Source organism: Hyperolius riggenbachi, chromosome 1 (assembly GCF_040937935.1).
Source record: "Hyperolius riggenbachi isolate aHypRig1 chromosome 1, aHypRig1.pri, whole genome shotgun sequence".
Lineage (NCBI taxonomy): Eukaryota > Metazoa > Chordata > Amphibia > Anura > Hyperoliidae > Hyperolius > Hyperolius riggenbachi.
The window spans coordinates 433,956,838-433,977,842 of record NC_090646.1 but is presented as its reverse complement, the minus strand read 5'-3'; the positions used below and the strand labels follow the sequence as shown (position 1 = coordinate 433,977,842).

Genomic DNA, 21,005 nt, shown 5'->3' with positions numbered 1-21,005 from the left:
ATACACCAGTATACAAAATACATAGTTGGTACAAAGTACAGAATTGGTAATAACAGTGACATAATTAATATGAATAAATGTGTAACAAAATCCAACACACAAAAGGGTGAGAGAGCCCTGCCCATGCAACAGAGTAAAACGCGCATACAGTATATGCATTCATACTTGCGGCTCATAGACTTTCATTAGCAACAAAAACACTAGCATTTTCCGCGACGCTAGCATTTCTGCCTAATGTATTCCTAGCCTGAGGGCCTTTCACACTTGCTGATCGCAAAACCCTAGCGATTTTGCTAGCGTTTTGCTCTGGCATTTTTTAGCGATTAACGCCAAAAAAATCACCATTCACACCTGGCGATTTTTTAGCGATCGCATTTTGCGCTTCTATAGCACTAAAACGCGATCGCTGGGAAATTGGCTGAAAATGGTGCAGGCTATGCGTTTGCGTGCAGCGTTTTTGGGCGATTTGTGGCAATTAGCGAGAACGGGCCCGTAGACTTTTATTACCCTAGCGCTTTGAAAAGCACTAGCGTTTGAGCGTTTTGCCGAAATCCCCGGCAAAACGCTCAAGTGTGAATGGGCCCTGAAGGTTTTAGTGCTGAAAGTAGCCTGACAGCAAAAACAATTGTACAACAACAAACCGCTTCCCCTAAAACTGGCCATACACTAGACATTTTTTTTTGTCCAATTAAACGTTTGATTAGATAAAAATGTGTAATTGGGCAAAAACTGTGGTTTTCATCAGCACCGCGAACCACATTACACGCACAAAAGTGATGACGATCTAAAGCCAATCATGGGTCTATCAGCAATGTGGTTGTATAGTGTTTGGCCAGCTATGACCATCCTCTTCTGAAAGGGTAGTTTGGGTGCCTTCCCAGTTCTCATCTTAAAAGATACTCGAGCTTGAAATTAAAAACAGACGCTACATGTGTGTGAGAGGAGGTGTGTAGATTCTTACCGCAGTTCCCGAGTTCTGTTTCACTGTAAAAATGCCTCTTTTAGTTTGGTAAGTTCGGCGCCCTTTAACCCGAACATACTGCACCACGCCTGCACATTATTTTGGCTCAGCAGCTTTGTGACTGTGCTTCCCGCTCATCTTCTTCTTTGTGCGCGTGCACTCAGGTGTTCATGCGTCTCCAGCGTGGTCACAAGGCTACCAAGCAGACATACTGCACATGGTAGCAGCTATGTAAAAGTAGCAGTTTATATATAAATATGTGAATAAATGAAACCAGTGATCTGAAGCTGAAGGTTTTAAAAAAAAAAAAAGTCCCACACTTACGCCAGTATAAGGATACATGAGATCTAAAAAACCTTTGGCTTTAATTACCTGGGGCTTCCTCCAGCCCCTAGAGGTCTTTGTGCCCCTCGCCACAGCTCCGAAGTCCCTCAGTCTTCTCCTGTCCCCTCCGTAGCAGCCGCCAACCTGGGCGATTTAGCGACATCTGAGTATGTACAGGTGCACGCACAAGCCGCTCGCTGTTTTGCTCCAAACGCATCTTCCCAGCAGTAGATGCAGTGCTCTACATGCGCAAAGGCTGCCAACTCAGTCAGGTCGGCGGCCACTACAGAGTGGACCAGAGAAGATTGAGTGACATTGGAGCTGCTGGTAAAGCTGAAGGTTTTTTTTAGGTCTCATGTATCCTTTAAAGGTGCCTATACACTAATGCGATTTCCCGCTGATAGCAGATTTGATCACTCTGATCGATTGTACTGTGAAATCGATAACGCAAATGCGGGCAGATTGATCTAAAATCGAATGCGTCATAAGGTATGTAAGTGGCTGACTCAGTCCTGACTCAGGCAGGAAGTGACTACAGTGTGACCCTCACTGATATAAATTTCCAACTATAAAACACTATTCCTAGCAGAAAATGGCTTCTGAGAGCAAGAAAGAGATACAAAAGGGGAATTTCTTATCAGTGAGGGTCACACTGTAGTCACTTCCTGTCTGAGTCAGGACTGAGACAGCCACTTACATACCTGATATTTAACTCTTTCAGACAAAAAAAGAAAAAAAGGAACACACCATAGTTGTTTGTGTGTTAGGCACTGTACATACACATGTCTATCTCATCATGTCACATGTCACTTTAGGTATCCTTTAAAGAGCATGGTCTAGATGCAATTAACTTTTATCCTGAAAGCAAACAAGGAGCAGTGGCAAGCACCAATCCATTAACCATTTCAGCCGGCGGGTATTTTTCACCTTATGGACGAGAGGAATTTTAGGCCTTTCAGTGCTCCTCCCTTTCATTCCCCAATAACTTTATCACTACTTATCACAAAGAAATGATCTGTACCTCGTTTTTCCGCCACCAATTAGGCTTTCTTTGGGTGGTACATCATGTTAAGAATTATTTTACTCTAAATGCATTTTGATGGAAATAATATGAAAAAAATCATTATTTCTCAGTTTTCGGCCATTATAGACTTAAAATAATACATGCTACGTAATTAAAATCTGCACATTTTAAAATTATATCCCTAGTATAAAGTATGGTGACAATATTTTATTTGGAAATAAAGGTACATTTTTTCAGTTTTACATCTATCGCTAATTTTTAGCCCATAAATTTATAATAGTATTGCCCTCTTGACATACATATTAATTTTTTTTATTCCCTAATGTCTGTAAATGTAATTTTACTATTTGGACACAAGATGTCCCCACTGAGCAAAATACTATATAGCGTACCACTACGCTACATAGGATACAATGTGTTGCTACATTGTAACTAGGGAAGTGAAGTAAGGCTTCAATGGAAACCTGCAATCACAGTTCCTACAGGGGAAATGAATGAATGGGAACACTGATCCCATTCATAAATCTAACGGAGGAAACCGGCAGAAATCACAGTGCGGCGGCTGTATTTAAAGAATAACAAAAACTGTGTTTATTCTCGGCGGACATGCTCGGATTGGCACAGGGGACTTTTGTCCCCTGCAGCCAATCCCCCTGCACTCGGAAACAGCGCAATCACGGGCATCTGCCCGCACAATCGCTCACACAGCCCCCCAAAGCTGCAGGGACGTGACTATTGCGTCCATGCGGCTCTAGCAGCTGCCGCTGAGGACGTGAAGCTCATGTTCACGCGGCATGAATGGTTAAAGGACAACCGAGGTGACATGATGAGATAGATATGTGTATGTATAGTGCCAAGCACAAAAATAGCTATGCTGTGTTCCTTTTTTTTCTATATCTGCCTGAAAGAGTTAAACATCAGGTATGCAAGTGACAGTTTCTATCCGGGTCGAACTGGGTCAAACTACAGCCTAACCCTCACTGATAAGTAATTACAGCCATAAAACACTTTCCTGTCAGTAAATTGCTTCTTGGAGCAGGAAATAGATAAAAAAAGGTTCAATAATTCATAGTTTTGAGCTTAATATACTTCAATGAAGGTGTCATTGAGCAGAGACAATGAAAGAGTAAACACTTAAAAACTAGATTTAAATATAAAATAAAACTGTGGGATATCTAGAAAAGTCATTTTTAGGAGAAGGAGAATAGATACAATTGTTTTTCTCATCAGTTTATTTTCACCTCGGATGTCCTTTAAGCACCTTTATTCCAAATGAAAAATCTGAAATATACATGAGAGTGTATAGCCTACCTATGTACCCCCGCACTTTGTAGATTTTCAAATTTTTCAGATGGAATAAAGTAGCTTTTTAGATTGGTCTCTGGTGCTGTTCCTTGTTTGTTTGTCTTTGTTGCTAGTGAGCACATCCTGACTTATTTTACAACCTGTTCCTGCTATTAAGTTAGGTGCGCCAGCCACTACCTCTGGTTTACTTTTGACTGGAGAGTTTTTTCTGAGCTTTCTCCCAGGAGATACATTTTAATCTTATCTACAAAATAACTTTTTATCATCTTGTAATTGGAAAAAATATTTCAAAAATTGGTTAAAAAAAGAATATCAAACTGAGCTTGAGTATTTCCTTGTCTGCTGGGGACATCTGTAAAAAAAACTCAGAAGAAAGTTAATTGAATAGGGGCCTTCGATTCCAAATAGCAATCAGGCAACATGACCCTAAGGCCACATACACACATCAGACCATAGTCTTTGGAAAATGAAAGATCACAGACCAATCTTACCACCCTTCATGTAGTATGAGAGCCATACTCTACACAGTCTTTTCTATGGAGCTGAACTCCCCATCAGGAAAAAATCTTTGCAAGATGCCGCACACACAGATGCTGTACAGACACAAAAGATCAGTATCTGCAAAAGATCTGTTCCTGACAAAAATCCATTCCTGCAAATTGCAATGATAGTCTATGAGATCTGCAGATCATCATACACACATGATTTAACTGACATTCATCTGCAGATCCGCAGATCTGAAAATCCATCCTGGTGGATCTGATCTGCAGATGAATGTCAGTTAAATCATGTGTGTATGATGATCTGCAGATCTCATAGACTATCATTGCAATTTGCAGGAATGGATTTTTGGCAGGAACAGATCTTTGGCAGGAACAGATCTTTTGTGTCTGTACAGCATCTGTGTGTGCAGCATCTTGCAAAGATTTTTTTCTGATGGGGAGTTCAGCTCCATAGAATAGACTGTGTAGAGTATGGCTCTCATACTACATGAAGGGTGGTAAGATTGGTCTGTGATCTTTCATTTTCAAAAGACTATGGTCTGATGTGTGTATGTGGCCTAAGTCATATAATTATCCACCATCTTCTGAGCAGTAGACCTGACCTCACTAACAACTGCTCCTTACCTTTTGTAGCCTGGAATGATGGGATGGTGTGTTCATACAAATTCTAATATCCTGATGCTGCATCCTCATGACTGATCACTCAGCCAGCAGTGTTCATATTCTCTGGAGCATGGTGTCTCATGGTCTCCAACTTCCGCACAGTCCATTCACTGAGAACAGGAGATAAAAACTGCCATTACCGAGAATCTAGGGTTTACAGTGGCCCCCTCTACTAAGGTAAATATCTAAGTTTTTGGTTTTCTAAAATCACAGGTTTGCTTTAGGGCCCGTTTCCACAAGAGCAAATCTGCATGCGTTTTCTGCATGCAGATTTGCATAGCCAATAATAGTCAATGGGCCTATTTCCACTTGTCAGGAAATCTGTGCGGTGGACTGTGCAGAAGAAATCTGCACAGCAGAGCCATCAGAATTCGCACACCGCAAGGCTAGTGTGCGATTAACATGTAATGTATTTAATAGGAAATTCGCATGTGTTTTCGCTATGCGAATTTTCCATGCGAATTTGCATGCGTTTTCGTGTAAAATCAGTGTAAAAGCACACAGGCACTGACATGGTTAAAATCGCATACTTACACAAATACACAAAAACACATGCGAATTTGCATGAAAATTTGCATACAAACGCATACAAATTCACATCCCCATGCAAATTCGTGTATGTGTTTTCCACAAAGAAATTGCACCGCACTAGTGGAAACGGGCCCTTACAGCAAATCTGAAATGGAAAATGAATAGTTGCCGTAGATACTTACCACTGTAGAAGGAAGCCTCTGAATGTTCCAGAGGTTCCCCTGATCCTTATCAAGCCCTCTGCTTCCTGCCAGAACCCTCCTCCTCTTCGCCGCCATGCTCCCCGTTTACAAGAGCAGGCACGCTATGCAGGCACCAGTAGGGTCCGTGCTTGCGTAGTCGCTAGTGCAGAAAAACACACATAAGCGGCTCCGTGCTACAGCGCAGGCACGGGTCGTACTTTGCACCTGTGGAGGGTAGCTTGAGCACCATATCTTGCATTATTTTCAAAAAAACCAGCGCAGTTAAAGGGATTTGAGCAGCTCCTGGTTTAAATAGCTGAAAGGGCTGTCATGTTTGAGAAGTCAACCCCCCTGCTCCCTTTTCACTGCCATTATTGGTGTGAACTGCCAGGGTTGGTGTAAAATTTGTCAAGTGTGACTAATATTATCTGTTTGCTAGTATTTGGCTCCACCCACATTATGGCTTGGCCGTGCCCATTTTTTTGCTACAGCGCGCTTGTTTGGAGGTATGGCTATCCATTTTACTCTTTTATGGATGGGAGGCCTCCACTTATGGACTGCTTGGGGCCACCAAAACCTTACCTGCACCCCTGATTTTCTGTTGCTTTCCTTCCAGCCAGAGGACTGAGGAAGTACAGGAAGTAGAAGGATTTTGCCTTTAATTAACCCTTTAATGTAAAATAAAAGGTGTTTTTTTAATAATGGACCACATTTTTTGCATGCATTTTTATTTTTCTATTGAGCTTCCCTGGGAGTTAAAAATGACGCTCGGTTCCCTTTAAGCAGATCAGGGAAGCCTCTGGATTATCCAAAGGCTTTCCTCAACTGAAGTATCTAACTTTTCTTTTTTTGCATCAGTTACCACTAGCCCCTGGCATTTAAATTGTTACATTATTTCCTGATAGTGGTCCTTTGAGGAATTAATACAGAAATTAATTGACCTGGTGAGTCAGTTGTGGACAGCAGTGAGGATGGCTGAAGGTGTATGGGGATAGTCCATACATGTTGCAGCAATCCAGAACTAATGGATAACAGTTTCTCGCTGTCTGTCGAAGTCCAGGAGGCACTGCAGTACAAGACGCTGCAGAGTACAGTTTTATATTTCCTTGTGGTTATTCCATTCTGTTCCAATCCCTATTCCCTAGTTCAATTTTCTGGCAGAGTTTTCAAGTTAGACTTTAAAATTGGACAAGATAATGCCCACTGTTTACATAGTTATGCCGGCCTGACCTCGCAGTGCTGATGTGTCTGTATTGCATGGCCTTAGGAAAGTATCTGCTGAACCTGGGTGGAGGTGGAGTTACTAAACACACCAGTTGAACCAGTTGTTTGTGTCTTTAGAATTAGATCATTAGAGATTATCAGAATGATACAAATTATATATTGTGCCTGGTACACACCATGCAATTTCCGTCAAATAGACGGGTCGGAATTTATTATTTCCAATAGCTCCGATCTGATTTCCAATTGTTTTTCTGATTGATTTTGTATAGAAGTGATCAGAAAATCTAACAGAAAAAAATTGCATGTGTACCAGGCATTAAATTTATATGGAATTGTATTGAATAGCCAGATAAATGTTGCACACAGTAGTCAAATGGCAACGTACGTGTCCAAAAAGATGAGTAATACAGCCTAGATGTAGAGATGGCTCGAACGCGAAGTTCGGGTTCGCGCGAACCACAATAGACTTCAATGGGGAGGTGAACTTTGAAAATTACAAACATTTATGCTGGCCACAAAAGTGATGAAAAATATGTTTCAAGGGTCTGACACCTGGAGGGGGGCATGGCAGAGTGGGATACACACCAAAAGTCCTGGGAAAAAAATCAGGATGTGACGCACAGCAGCGTTTTAAGGGCAGAAATCACATTGAATGCTAAATTGGAGGTCTAAAGTGCTTTAAAACATCTTGCATGTGTATACTCAATCAGGGAGTGTAATTAGAGTACTGCTTCACACTGACACACCAAACTCACTGTGTAACGCACCGCAAACAGCTGTTTGCGTAGTGACGGCCGTGCAGGACTGGTGCGCACCATGGCGAGAGTGCAAGAGATAACGGTTTTCAAGCCCATATCGTCGCCGGGCTGAGGTAGCTGAATGACCGAACAACAGTGACTGTCCAGCTGATCAAATTTGGTCTGTCCACAATGAAGCAACAACTTTATTATCTTGGGTGTGCCCCCCCCCCCCCCCAACACACTAATTTAGCCGGTCATTGCTTCATTGTGATACGCAAGCCCCTTTACCGCGGCAAGGTAACGATCACGAAGGGGAATTGACACATGTACATGCCTTTTATTTTGTTGTTGCAGCCACAATGCATCCAGAAAAATTAGGCAGGCATGTACACGCACCAGAAAAATTATTATAGCGGCCACTGCTAGCAGCTGCCTTCAAAATTCAGGAATCTGCCTGGAGTCCTGGACCCTGTTGGTGGTGGCGGAGAAGGCAGTCAAGCGGCCTGCAGGCAGAGATGATGTGTGTGGAGCATCCTGTCCTTGCCTGCAGGGACATGGGAGAAGGATTACTGGTAGTGGTATCTTTATTCCGTTGTGCTTTGACATCACCCTTAAACGCACTGTAAAGCATACTTGCCAGCTTGTTCTGCAAGTGCTGCATCCTTTCTGCCTTCAGGTGAGTTGGTAACATCTCTACCACTTTGTGCTTATACCGAGGGTCTAGTAGCGTGGCCACCCAGTACAGGTCACTCCCCTTGAGTTTTTTTTATACGGGGGTCGCTCAACAGGCTGGACAGCATGAAAGCCGCCATCTGCACAAATTTGGATGCAGACGTACTATCCATCTCCTCTTGCTCTTCCTCGGTGATGTCAGATAAGTTCTCCTCCTCCCCCCAGCCACGAAGAATACCGCGGGAATGTTGAGCAGCACAAGCCCTCTGCGACGCCTGCTGCGGTTGTTTTGCCTCCTCCTCCTCATCATCATCTGACTCCTCTTCCCTACTCGACTCTTCCTCCTCCTCCTCCCTCCTCTGTGCTGCTGCAGGTGTTGAGGAAACATCTGTTTCTGCTGAGAATTGATCCCACAACTCTTCCTCCTGTTCCTGTTCCTGTTCACGCTCCTCCACAGCTTGATCCACCACTCTACGCACGGCACTGATGGTGCCTTCACTGCGACTCACCATGTTTGTCACCTCCTCAAACGGCTGCATGAGCCTGCAGGCATTTTGCATGAGTGTCCAGTGTCCAGAACATCCCCATCTCCCCAGAGCATGTCCTTTCACTGTAGTTGTAGAGATACTGGTTGACGGCTTTCTCCTGTTGTAGCAGGCGGTTAAACATCAGGAGCATTGGATTTCAGCGAGTCGGGCTAACGCAAATCAAGTGCCTCACCGGCAAGTTGTTTCTCCGCTGAATATCGGCCAAGCGTGCCATGGCCGTGTAAGACCACCTGAAATGCCCACACACCTTCCTGGACTGCTTCAGGATGTCGTGTAAGCCTGGGTACTTACACACAAATCTCTGAATTATTACATTCAGCACATGTTCCATGCAGGGTACATGTGTCAACCTTCCCAAATTCAAAGCCGAAATGAGATTGCTGCCGTTGTCACACACCACATTGCCGATCTCCAGTTGGTGCGGGGTCAGCCACTGATCCACCTGTTTGTTCAGAGCTGCCAGGAAAGCTGCTCCAGTGTGACTCTCCGCTTTGAGGCAAGAACGGTCTAAGATGGCGTGACACCGCCATACCTTGCATGCAGCATAGGCCCTGGGGAGCTGGGGCTGTGTAGCTGGAGAGGAGATCACAGCACCAGTAGAGTAGCACTGCCACTCAGCCAAGGAGGAGGAGGAGGACGACAGAAGGAGGAAAGGTAGAGGAGGTGGCAGCAGGCCTGCCTGCAAGCCGTGGAGGTGTCACAACTAGGTCCGCTGCACAGCCACGTACTCCCTGCTTGCCAGCGGTCACCAGGTTGACCCAATGGGCTGTGTAAGTAATGTACCTGCCCTGACCGTGCTTGGAAGACCAAGCATCCGTGGTCAGATGGACCCTTGACCCAACACTGTGTGCCAGAGATGACACCACTTGCCTCTCAACTTCATGGTACAGTTTGGGTATCGCCTTTTTTGAGAAATAATTGCGGCCTTGTATCTTCCACTGCGGTGTCCCAATGGCCACGAATTTTCGGAAGGCCTCAGAGTCCACCAGCTGGTAACAGCTGGCGAGCTAACAGTTCCGCCAAGCCAGCTGTCAGACGACGGGCAAGGGGGTGACATTGGCTTCTTCCGCTCAAAGATTTCCCTCACGGACACCTGGCTGCTGCTGTGGGCAGAGGAGCAGGAACCGCTCAATGTGAGAGGCGGAGTGGAGGAGGGTGGCTGTGAAGGTGCAAGGGAGAAAGCGGCTGAAGATGATGCACCTGAAGGAGGAAGAGGAGAAGGAGGTTGGCTTTGCTTCTGTGTGCTGCTTTTCCTCAGGTGGTCTTCCCATTGCAGTTTGTGCCTTTTCTCCATGTGCCTTCGTAAGGCGGTTGTCCCTACGCAGGTGTTGGCCTTTCCACGGCTCAATTTTTGGTGGCAGAGAGAACAGATGGCATTGCTCTCATCTGAGGAAGACACACACAAAAATTTCCACACCAATGAGCCCTGGGGTGATGGCACTATGGTGGCGTCAGCAGCTGACGTTGAAGGGCATGTTGGCTGGTTGTCCATAGGTGGCGATACATGGCGCCAAACACTGCCACCAGCTGTTTCTGAGGACAAGCTCCCCCTGCTTCTTTGAGCAACTCGTCTCCTCCTACTCCTCTCTGACCCCCCCTCTGAACTGTCCCCTTGGTCATCTTGTCTATTAGGATCCCACGTGGCATCCATGGCAGTATCATCATCATCATCATAATCATCCTCCCCAGCTTCACTTGTATCAGACACCTCCAAAACTGCATCAACAGCAGGTACTTCATCATCCAACTCCTCACACTTTACATCCATAGTGTCGCCTAACTCAGACATATGAGGTGGTGTAACTTGCTTAGCGCCTTCATCTTGTTGTAACAATAATGGCTGTGAATCAGTGAATTCCCCACCAAATAACTCCTGCGAAGTGTCAAATGTAGCGGATGTGGTGCTTGGAGTAGAGCTGGTGGCTGAGGAAGATGAGGTGTTCTGTGTTAAATAGTCAACCACGTCCTGACAATCTTGGGAGTTGATGAGACGTGCCTTCTTCTGAGCACTGTACTTTGATTCAGGGCCTCACGAAATCACATCAGCACGACCTCGCACAGATATGCCGGGTGGCCTTCCTCTGGGTCTGCCTCTGGCTCTGCCTGTTGTTTTGTCCATATCTGGGGGGATGAAGTGAAAGGTATGCACTGACTTGACTAATACAATGTGTAGTCACACAGGTGCAGTGAAAGGTATGCAGTGACTGGTATTACAATACAATGTGCTGCTGTCACACAGGTGCAGTTAACAGGTATGCACGGACTGGTATTTAAAACAGTGTGCGGTCACACAGGTGCAGTGAACAGGTATGCACGGACTGGTATTACAAATGTGCAGCTGTCACACACACAGGTACCCTGAACAGGTATGCAGTGACTAGTATTACAAATATGCATCTGTCACACCCACAGGTACCGTGAACAGGTATGCAGTGACTGCTATATAATATAACACTGTGTGCAGTCATGTAGGTGCACTGAACAGGTATGCAGTGACTGGTATAAATACAATGTGCAGCTGTCACACACACAAGTACCTTGAACAGGTGCGGTGACTGGTATATAACACAGCGTGCTTCTGTCACGCAGCTGCAGTAAACATGAACAGGTATGCAGTGACTGGTATAACAAATGTGCAGCTGTCACACACACAGGTATCGTGAACAGGTGCAGTGACTGGTATATAACACTGCGTGCTGTTGTCACGCAGGTACAGTAAACATGAACAGGTATGCAGTGACTGGTATTACAAATGTGCAGCTGTCACACACACAGGTACCGTGAACATGTGCAGTGACTGGTATATAACACTGCGTGCTTCTGTCACGCAGCTGCAGTAAACATGAACAGGTATGCAGTGATTGGTATTACAAATGTGCAGCTGCCTGTTACACACGTGCAGTGAAAAGGTAGGCGCTGAATGTGCTGGGCCTGGCAGTGGCACAGTAGGAATTAGCAAGGGGCAGCTGCAACTGACTGACAGGGCTATATATGCAAGTGGAAACAATTCAAAGCGTGTTCCACTGCGCTCAATCAGTAGGTATATCCACATAAATTAAACTCCCTAACCCCAGTAGGACTAAATGAAGGTTTAGAAGTAGCGACCTATATTTAAACATCAAGGGTACGCTACTACTTCATTTAAGCCTCTCTTTCCCAGTTTTCTCCTTACAAGTTTTAGAGTCAAACTGGTTCAGCTGTAGACCAATAACTTCTTTGGTCTCTGGGACCGCTTTCCATTATATTTCCATTGGATTTAGAATTTAGTATACATTGGTCCAATCCATCTCTTTGATAAATAGGAGGTGTATTGTTACCAATAAGGTTTCCCGTGTATGCAAATTTTGACCTTGACTTCATGTGTAAGGGTGTTACTATACACACATATAACATTTTGATGAAGTCTGAACAGGATTTCCATGAGGCTACATATTCCTCATTGTGTGCACTTGTACGAGGATGGACACATGTACATTCATTTTATTTTATTTTATTTTATTTATTCATTCACATATTTATATTTATATTTATATACATTTTCATATTCAATTGCCAACCCCTTATACATGCATATGTGCTCTTTAGTATCTATATGTATTCATCTATTAGCACAAGCATTCCACAGGGATACTATTTTATGGCCACATACGGGCATTCTTTTTAGTCTGAAAAGTATGACTATATCTGTTTGCAATGTATTATTTTATGGTCCGAATAGCGCTATAACTTCCATCCATAATAAGTTTTTTATTTGAGTCTATTGCTCATTTATACGCACTCCTCTCTATGCGCCAACCTGAGTGTGGGGTTGTTTACATGTTGCTAAGTCACTTGTTGCTAGCCCCGTCCCCGTTTCTCACATTGGAGTATTCCCGCCCACCACCTCTTTCACGTTGAGGAGCGCACCGCTTTTAGTTGTACATTTGCGTTGTAGCCACGCTCCCAGACGCGAGTTAAACGCGAGATATGCGCCCTTGTGCTCGCATACAAACGAGCGTACGGATGTTGTTCCCACCCTAATAAGTGGGACGCTCCGAGCGTTGCTATGCAACGCAATAGCCTTAAATTCCGCCTCCCTGCGCCATGACGTCATCTGACGAAGGCGTGGAACGCCGAAACGCGTCATGACGTCCTAGGCGCAGGGCAGCTGCCGACCACACTCCCGTGTACCCCATCCCGCTGGCGTTACTTGATCCTCGGATTACCACATCTACTGGCCATAGTGTGGAGGAGGCCAGATCGGTGAATTTACATCTTGGACACGGTGATACACTATATTGTGATATGCTCTGAATTATTTTTAACATTGTAAGTTTTTAATTGTCTTTGTGCGAGAAAGCATAATTAAAAAAGTTAATGCACCAGAGAGCGCTCCTCTCCTCTTCCTTTTTCTATATATGCAAGTGTCAGTGGGACACACACACAAAAAAAAATAGATCACAAGAACAAGATTAGCTCTCAAAAGAGCTGTTCAGGGGTGCTTTTTTTTTTAGCAATAAGTATCAGCAAGGAGCAAGCTAAGAAGCCTAACAACAGCCTAACTAAGCTTTCCCTATTTCTACAGCAGGTTCCTCTCCCTTCTCTAATTACTGCAGCCACACGAGTGAAATGGCCGACGTTGCCTGCCTTTTATAAGGGGGGGGGGCCTCCAGCAGGGAGTATAGTCTGATTGGCTACCATGTGTCTGCTGACTGTGATGCAGAGGGTCAAAGTTGACCCTAATGATGTAGTATAGGGGGCGGGTCAAACTTGCATATAGTTTGCGGTGCACCGCGAACGCGAACTACCGAAGTTTGCGTGTTCACACTTGAATGTGAACCATTCGGGCCATCTCTACTTAGATGACAGCAGATGAATCATGTACAATCAGTAGTTCAGTTGATATTATTTTAACTTCTAAACTGGCACTTCACAGCTTCCTCATGACAAGATCATATGTAACTATAACAGTGGCGTAGCAATAAGGGATGCAGAAGTTGGGACCACACTGATGCCCCTGGACCGGGGGGGGGGGGGGGGGGGATAAGGGCCCTCCTTCCACCAACTTGGTAGTTTTCCATTCCTGCTATGCTGGTAATAAACACTTCTATATGTGCATTGCATAGTAGTAATCCTTAACATGCTGTGTCCTTTGGGGCTCCATATGAAACTCCCACTGGGGCACCAAGCTCCTTAGTTACGCCACTGAACTATACAACCTTTATAGGGCACCTGAAGTGAGAGGAATATGGAGGCTGCCCTACTTATTTCCTTTTAACCACTTAAGTACCGGTGGTCTCTGCCCCTTTAAAGAGAACCTGAACTATTAAAATTAGGTGAAAATAAACATAAACATGTAATACTTACCTCCCGCGCAGTCTACTCATCAATCCCTTTATGCTCTCTTGCGTCCTGTTTGTCCACCGTGATCAACTGAATTCTCTGTCCTCCATTTTGAAAATGGTCATTACCCCATAACAGCTTCTGGTCAGCTCACTGTTAAACTGTAATATAGCCCACTTGAGCCATAGGGAAACATGGACATTACCTTGCACATTCAGTTGTAACTGACAGCAGCTGATTTATAACTGACAGCAACTGGTCTATTTCAGTTCTGACAAAATGTTGTCAGAACTGGAAGGAATCACTGTAAGAAGAAAATGGTGAGCTTCTGAGAGGAACTGACGTTGAGGTAAGTAAGTAATATTCATTTGTAGCTACGTCATGTGTTTATTTTAAATAATTTTACTCAGTTCAGGGTCCCTTTAAGGACCAGAGACCACTGGTACAATACCGACGGAATCCCGACAAATTGCCGCGCATACCCACCGCAACCGCCGTCGGGATCATCCTGACATCCACTCTGCCATCTCTATGACGGCAGAGTCATGTGACCCGGTCAGGAGCCACTTTCATTGGCTCCTGACTGTGTCTATCAATGTAAGCCTATGGGAGCGGTTTACATTAATAGACACGGCCAGGAGCCAATGAAATCGGCTCCTAACTGGCTCACCTAGCTCTGCTGTCATAGAGACAGGCAGAGCCAGTGAGCCTTGCATGGCAGTCCTACTGATCTCTTTTGTTGCAGTAGTGTCTGAATCACACACCTGATCTGCACCTGAGCACCTGATCTGCATGCTTGTTCAGGGTCTATGGCTAAAAGTATAAAGGTGGGTACACACATTAGATAAAAGTCTTTGGAAAATAAAAGACCACAGACCAATTTTCCCCCTTCCTTGTAGTATGTAGTATGAGAGCCATACCTACACAGCCTATTCTATTGAGCTGACCTCCCCATAAGATAAAAATCTTTGCAAGATGCTGCACACATGCAAAAGATCAGTATCTGCAAAAGATCAGTTCCTGCAAATTGCATTCATAGTTCATAGATATGATGCCTGATCTGCAGACGAATGTCCGTTAAACAAGGTGTGTATGAGATCTGCAGATATCATAGACTATGAATGCATTTTGCAGGAACGGATCTTTTGCAGGAATGGATCTGTTGCATGTGTACAGCATCTTTGTGTGCAGCATCTTGTAAAGATTTCTGTCTAACGGGGAGTTCAGCTCCATAGAATAGACTGTGTAGGTATGGCTCTCATACTACATGGAAGGGGGTAAAATTGGTCTGTGATCTTTCATTTACCAAAGACTTTTATCTGATGTGTGTACCCACCTTTAGGATTAGGAGGAAATCCAGGCAATTTGCATTTTGTTTGTAAAGGAAATAAGTATGGCAGCCTCCATATTCTTCTTTCCATATGTACCAGTAGAAGATGCACTTGCCTCTAGGCCTGTGTCTTTTTCATTAGCATCTCTAGTGTAGCCCTCTCCCAGATGAAGAAGTGAGTTCTCAGATGGGCAGTGGTTTCAAGAGCTTTCTTACTTGTAAAATGATTAGGTGACAAGGGTTATCTGGACACGAAGAACTGTTACATTTACATTATGTTATATGCAACATTTTTAGATTTTTATCCATAGGTTTGTGCAACTGAAACTCAGTCAGGAAAAGCAGTCTTTTTTATTAATCAGTTTCATGGGGGGAGTTTATTCATTTTCATTGCGAGCAATTTCAGTGCAGGGTGAAACCGAAAATGTCTCATCCTGCTCCTGTGCAATCCCAGCCCATGCTAAATACTATTCCCTTTCCGAGTTGTAGCACTTCGGGAAGGGGGGAGACACGTAAATTGGTCACTTGCCGGTGGCCAAATCACTCTTCTTTTTACCAATTCGAGCCACACCTGGCTGAAACATCAGACGCCCGAAACAATCAACAGGGCGCTCTGCCAAAATCAGCTACCTCGTCATGGTGAAGATGTGTGGGTGATCGACAGATGAATTGGTTCCTTCTGTATCGATTTCAGATTAGGGAGCTAATGAATGTTTGCCAGGTCAGGTGCTTGTTGAATAATATACGATTTAGGTGTGCTTTAGTTAAGTGTGATTTGCTACACATGCTGTGTAGAGTCACGCTGGTAACAAACAGGTCTGAAAATGAGAGTGATGTGTGACTACAGCATGTTCTTACAACCTGCGTAGCAATTTATAGAGTATATGAAATACTTTGTTTTTCTAAAATCCACTAGAATTGGCACGGCAAAAGGTTTGGTTCTTGGGCCCTTATTCAATTCTCTTTTTCTCCAGAGTTTTATCCTAGGAGATACTTTTAACTAAAAAAAGTACCAAAAAGTAGGTGAAAATGTACTGTCAAAATTCTTGCTTACTAATGGCTTTAAAAGCCATTTTATTGATAAGGTGTAAAAATAACCTAGAAGAAAACTCAGAAGAAAAAGGGAATTGAATAAAGACCCAAGGCTACCTGCACACTGCAAATCCATTTTGCAATTCCGATTCCGTTTCCGAATTCCGATTTGCAATTCTAATTTTCCCTGAATGCAATCAACAGAAAAACGGAAGAAAAAACGCAGCATGCAGTAACGATTAAAAATCGGAATTGGAATCGGATGTATAAACAGATTAAAAATCGGAATCGGAATCGCATGCAGTGTGCAGAGAACCTTATAGTCATGCAAGTGCAACTCTGAGAGTAGTGGTTTGCTGCCGTGTATCTTTCTGTACAGCTACAGTTTACTGCTGGCAAGAGAAAGTTTTAGCAGCTACATTAAACATTAAGAAATAAAGATTACTAAACCTTGCTCATGTGTCACAGCTCTTAGCCTATAGTATTGTAAATAATGGGGTACTTTGGCTATTTAGCTGAACTCTAAGTACTGTATGTTTCGAACCATAAGACGCACACTTTCTACCCCAAAAGTGGTCCCAATGTATGGCATATGCTCTCCCCGGCAGAGTCCACAAGTGCAGAACGCAGCTTTATCATCTGTCCAGAGTCCTCCACCTGCTCCTTCTTGTCAGGCTGGTGCAAGTGGAGCATCTGCGGGTACTTCAGGCTAATACTCCTTCAAAAAATATTACTAATGGTTCCGATACCTCTGTGGGTGGGACCTAGAAGTCCCATCTACCACAAATCATTATGTATTGCAGGGGCAGCAGCCAATCCAGGAGGGGGCGTTACTGTGAAAGTGTCAGGCAGAGAGAGGCCGCAAACAGAAGACGAGACTCGGAGCATGCCAATGCATTGTCTGATTGTGCTACACTGCACCAGCTGGGGATTGGAATACAATTCTGGAACATCCTCTTCCTCCACTCTGTGGCAGCTCAGGGGCATACTCCAATCATCAGCTGGATACTCTCTCCATGATTTAGGGGCACGCTGCCTGCAGTCTCCCTGATCCCCAGCAAAGACCGGACGGTAATGTATCCACAGCTGTTCCACTTGCACAAGCCTGACACAGAGGAGCAGATGGATGACTCTGGAGCGGTGATAAAGGCCTGAACTTGTAATTGTTTAGTGTATGCAGTGATTAGTGTATGCGGGGATTAGTGTTTGCAGGGATTAGCGTATGTAGTGGTTAGTGTATGCAGGGATTAGTGTGTGCAATGATTAGTGTATGCGGGGATTAGTGTGTGCAGTGATTAGTGTATTTAGTGGTTAGTGTATGTTTGGATTAGTATATGCAGTGATTAGTGTATGCGGGGAATAGTGTGTGCAGTGATTAATGTATGTTGTGGTTAGTGTATGCAGGGATAAGTATATGCAGTGATTAGTGTATACGGGGATTAGTGTGTGCAGTGATTAGTGTATGTAGTGGTTAGTGTATGCAGGGATTAGTAAATGCAGTGATTAGTGTATGCGGGGATTAGTGTGTGCAGTGATTAGTGTATGTAGAGGTTAGTGTATGCAGGGATTAGTAAATGCAGTGATTAGTGTATGTGGGAATTAGTGTATGCAGGGATTAGCGTATGTAGTGGTTAGTGTATGCAGGGATTAGTATATGCAGTGATTAGTGTATGCGGGGATTAGTGTGTGCAGTGATTAGTGTATGTAGTGGTTAGTGTATGCAAGAATTAGTATATGCAGTGTTTAATGTATGTGGGGATTAGTGTGTGCAGTGATTAGTGTATGTAGTGGTTAGTGTATACAGGGATTAGTATATGCAGTGATTAGTGTATTTAGTGGTTAGTGTATGAAGGGATTAGTATATGCAGGGATTAGTGTATGCAGGGATTAGTGTATGTAGTGGTTAGTGTATGCAAGAATTAGTATATGCAGTGTTTAATGTATGTGGGGATTAGTGTGTGCAGTGATTAGTGTATGTAGTGGTTAGTGTATACAGGGATTAGTATATGCAGTGATTAGTGTATTTAGTGGTTAGTGTATGAAGGGATTAGTATATGCAGGGATTAGTATATGCAGTGATTAGTGTATGCAGGGATTAGTGTATGCGGGGATTAGTGTATGCAGGGATTAGTGTATGCGGGGATTAGTGTATGCAGGGATTAGTGTATGTAGTTACTAGGGCATGCAGGGATTAGTGTATGCAGGGATTAGTGTAGCTGTGATTAGTGTAGATGATGGGGCAGCAGGGGTTTATGTAGCTGAGCAGTGTAGTTTAGATATTGACAGCTTGAGGAAAAGGTCCAAAAGTTGCCCCTGCACCATGGACTCACCAGGTTAAGTATATATTTTTTCCCTGATTTTCGTCTTCTAAACCGTTTTATGGTCAGGAGCATCTTATGGTTCGAAAAATATGATAGTTCATTTAATTTACCAGTTACTTATTTTAATTTATTTTTTTCTTTTGAAAGGTTTCCATCCTCAACATTCCTTGGACTTGGCCAGGTACGTAATGAATGTCCAGTTCCTTTATCAGAATTATTATTTATATAAATACCAATTTTTGTATACAGACTTGAATAAGAAGCAGCAAAATTTGAGTCAGTTGTGATAAACAATGTTGATTAATTGAGTTCTGAAGATGAAAATCAGAATAACCAGGCAACAACTCATTCTACACCGCCACACTGTTTTCCTTAATTCAGCTGATGGCTGCATATGCACAGACTAGCAACAAAACACACAAACTACCGTTCATATAGTGCATGGACTAAACTTCTTGGTGCTAGCCCGGGTAATTATATAGGGCCCGTTTCCACTATAGCGAATCCGCATGCGGGCACTGCACGCGGATTCGCATAGGTAATGTAAGTGGATGGGGCTGTTTCCACTTGTGCGGCTGCGGCAGCGTTTTTTGGTGCGGCAGAAATCTGCACGGCAGGGCCGTCAGATTTCGCCTGCAGAAGGAATGTGCGCGAATCGCCGCTAATGTAACTAATAGGGAAATCGCATGCGGGGTGACCATGCGTTTTTTGACGCGAAATCGCATGCGATTTCGCATAGGTATTAATGTTATTTCACTCAGGCAGTGACATGGTTAAAATCGCATACAGCCTTACCTATGCGGAATCGCATGCGAAATCGCGGCAAAAACGCATGCGGAATCGCACCCGCATGCGATTTTGTCCGCGGTGGAATGCAGGCGATTCCGCACCGCACTAGTGGAAACGAGCCCATACAGATCAGAGAAAAAGAGAGAGAGAACCAACCAGTGTAGCTGCACTCAAGGAGTAACATTTATTGCAACAATAAGCATCGGTGCTTAGTCACATGCAGTGGCGTAGCAATAGGGAGTGCAGAGGTTTCGACCGCATTGGGGCCCAACCTCAACCACAATATTAGCGCAGTATTAGCTCTTTATTGGTCCTGTGCTGATAATATTCAATTCTGTAGATTCTTTTAATAGTAGTGACTATTAGCACACTGTTTACCATCTCCTTCTTGCATCTCTGACATATTGTGGTTGTCCTTGAGTGGTTTTGGTGCGCAGTATCAATTGCTATGTATAGAGTGCTTAGGGGGGGGGAGGGGGGGCACAGCTTGTTAGCTATGCCACTGGTCAAATGAACAATAACCCAAAAATAAAGGTGGGTACACACGTCAAATAAAAGTCTTTGGAAAATGAAAGATCACAGACCAATTTTACCCCCTTCCATGTAGTATGAGAGCTATACTCTACACAGTCTATTCTATTGAGCTGAACTCCCCATCAGACAGAAATCTTTGCAAGATGCTGGACACAAAGATGCTGTACACATTCAACAGATCAGTATCTGCAAAAGATCTGTTCCTGCAAAAGATCCATTCCTGCAAAATGCATTCATAGTCTATGATATCTGCAGATCTCATACACACCTTGTTTAACGGACAATTATCTGCAGATCAGATCCACCAGGATGGATCTTCAGATCTGCAGATAATTGTCTGATCTGCAGATGAATGTCCGTTAAACAAGGTGTGTATGAGATCTGCAAATATCATAGACTATGAATGCATTTTGCAGGAACAGATCTTTTGGCAGGAACAGATCTTTTGCAGATACTGATCTTTTGCATGTGTACAGTATCTTTGTGTGCAGCATCTTGCAAAGATTTGTATCTGATGGGGAGTTCAGCTCAATAGACTAGACTGTGTAGGTATGGCTCTCATACTACATGGAAGGGGGTAAAATTGGTCCGTGATCTTTCATTTTTCAAAGACTTTTATCTGACCTGTGTACTCACCTTTAGGGTATACTTGCATACATTCCAATACATGAAAAGACCCTAAGAAACCCACACCCAAACATGGACATGCCCAGTATAGAGATTTAACCCCTCCAGTTCATGATGGCAATGATAATACATCTCAGTCCGAGAACATCAACTCAAATCCTCTAATTCTGGCAAAATGACAGTCCCTCCCAATTGAAGCTCACTAACTGGAAGTAAATCCACAACCACATAGTACAACAGTTCCTCAGAAATTTCAACTACCACCCATTAAGTATTAAAGGCAGTCCTTGGTGATATCCGTAAAACCAGTGATTGGTGCCGATGATAAAAGTTCCAAGGCCTTATTGCCAGAACGTAGAGAGTGGGCTATTGG

The 21,005-nt window shown here is 43.9% G+C and overlaps 1 protein-coding gene across 1 annotated transcript in view; it reads left to right on the top strand.

The window, feature by feature from the left end:
* Positions 1–21,005, top strand: part of LOC137518971 (nucleotide sugar transporter SLC35D2-like) — a 144,462-nt gene that overhangs the window by 1,335 nt on the left and 122,122 nt on the right. The window contains exon 2 of the mRNA XM_068237485.1: positions 18,830–18,863. Coding sequence (XP_068093586.1) covers positions 18,830–18,863 — 34 coding nt within the window. The remainder of the gene's footprint in view (positions 1–18,829; positions 18,864–21,005) is intronic.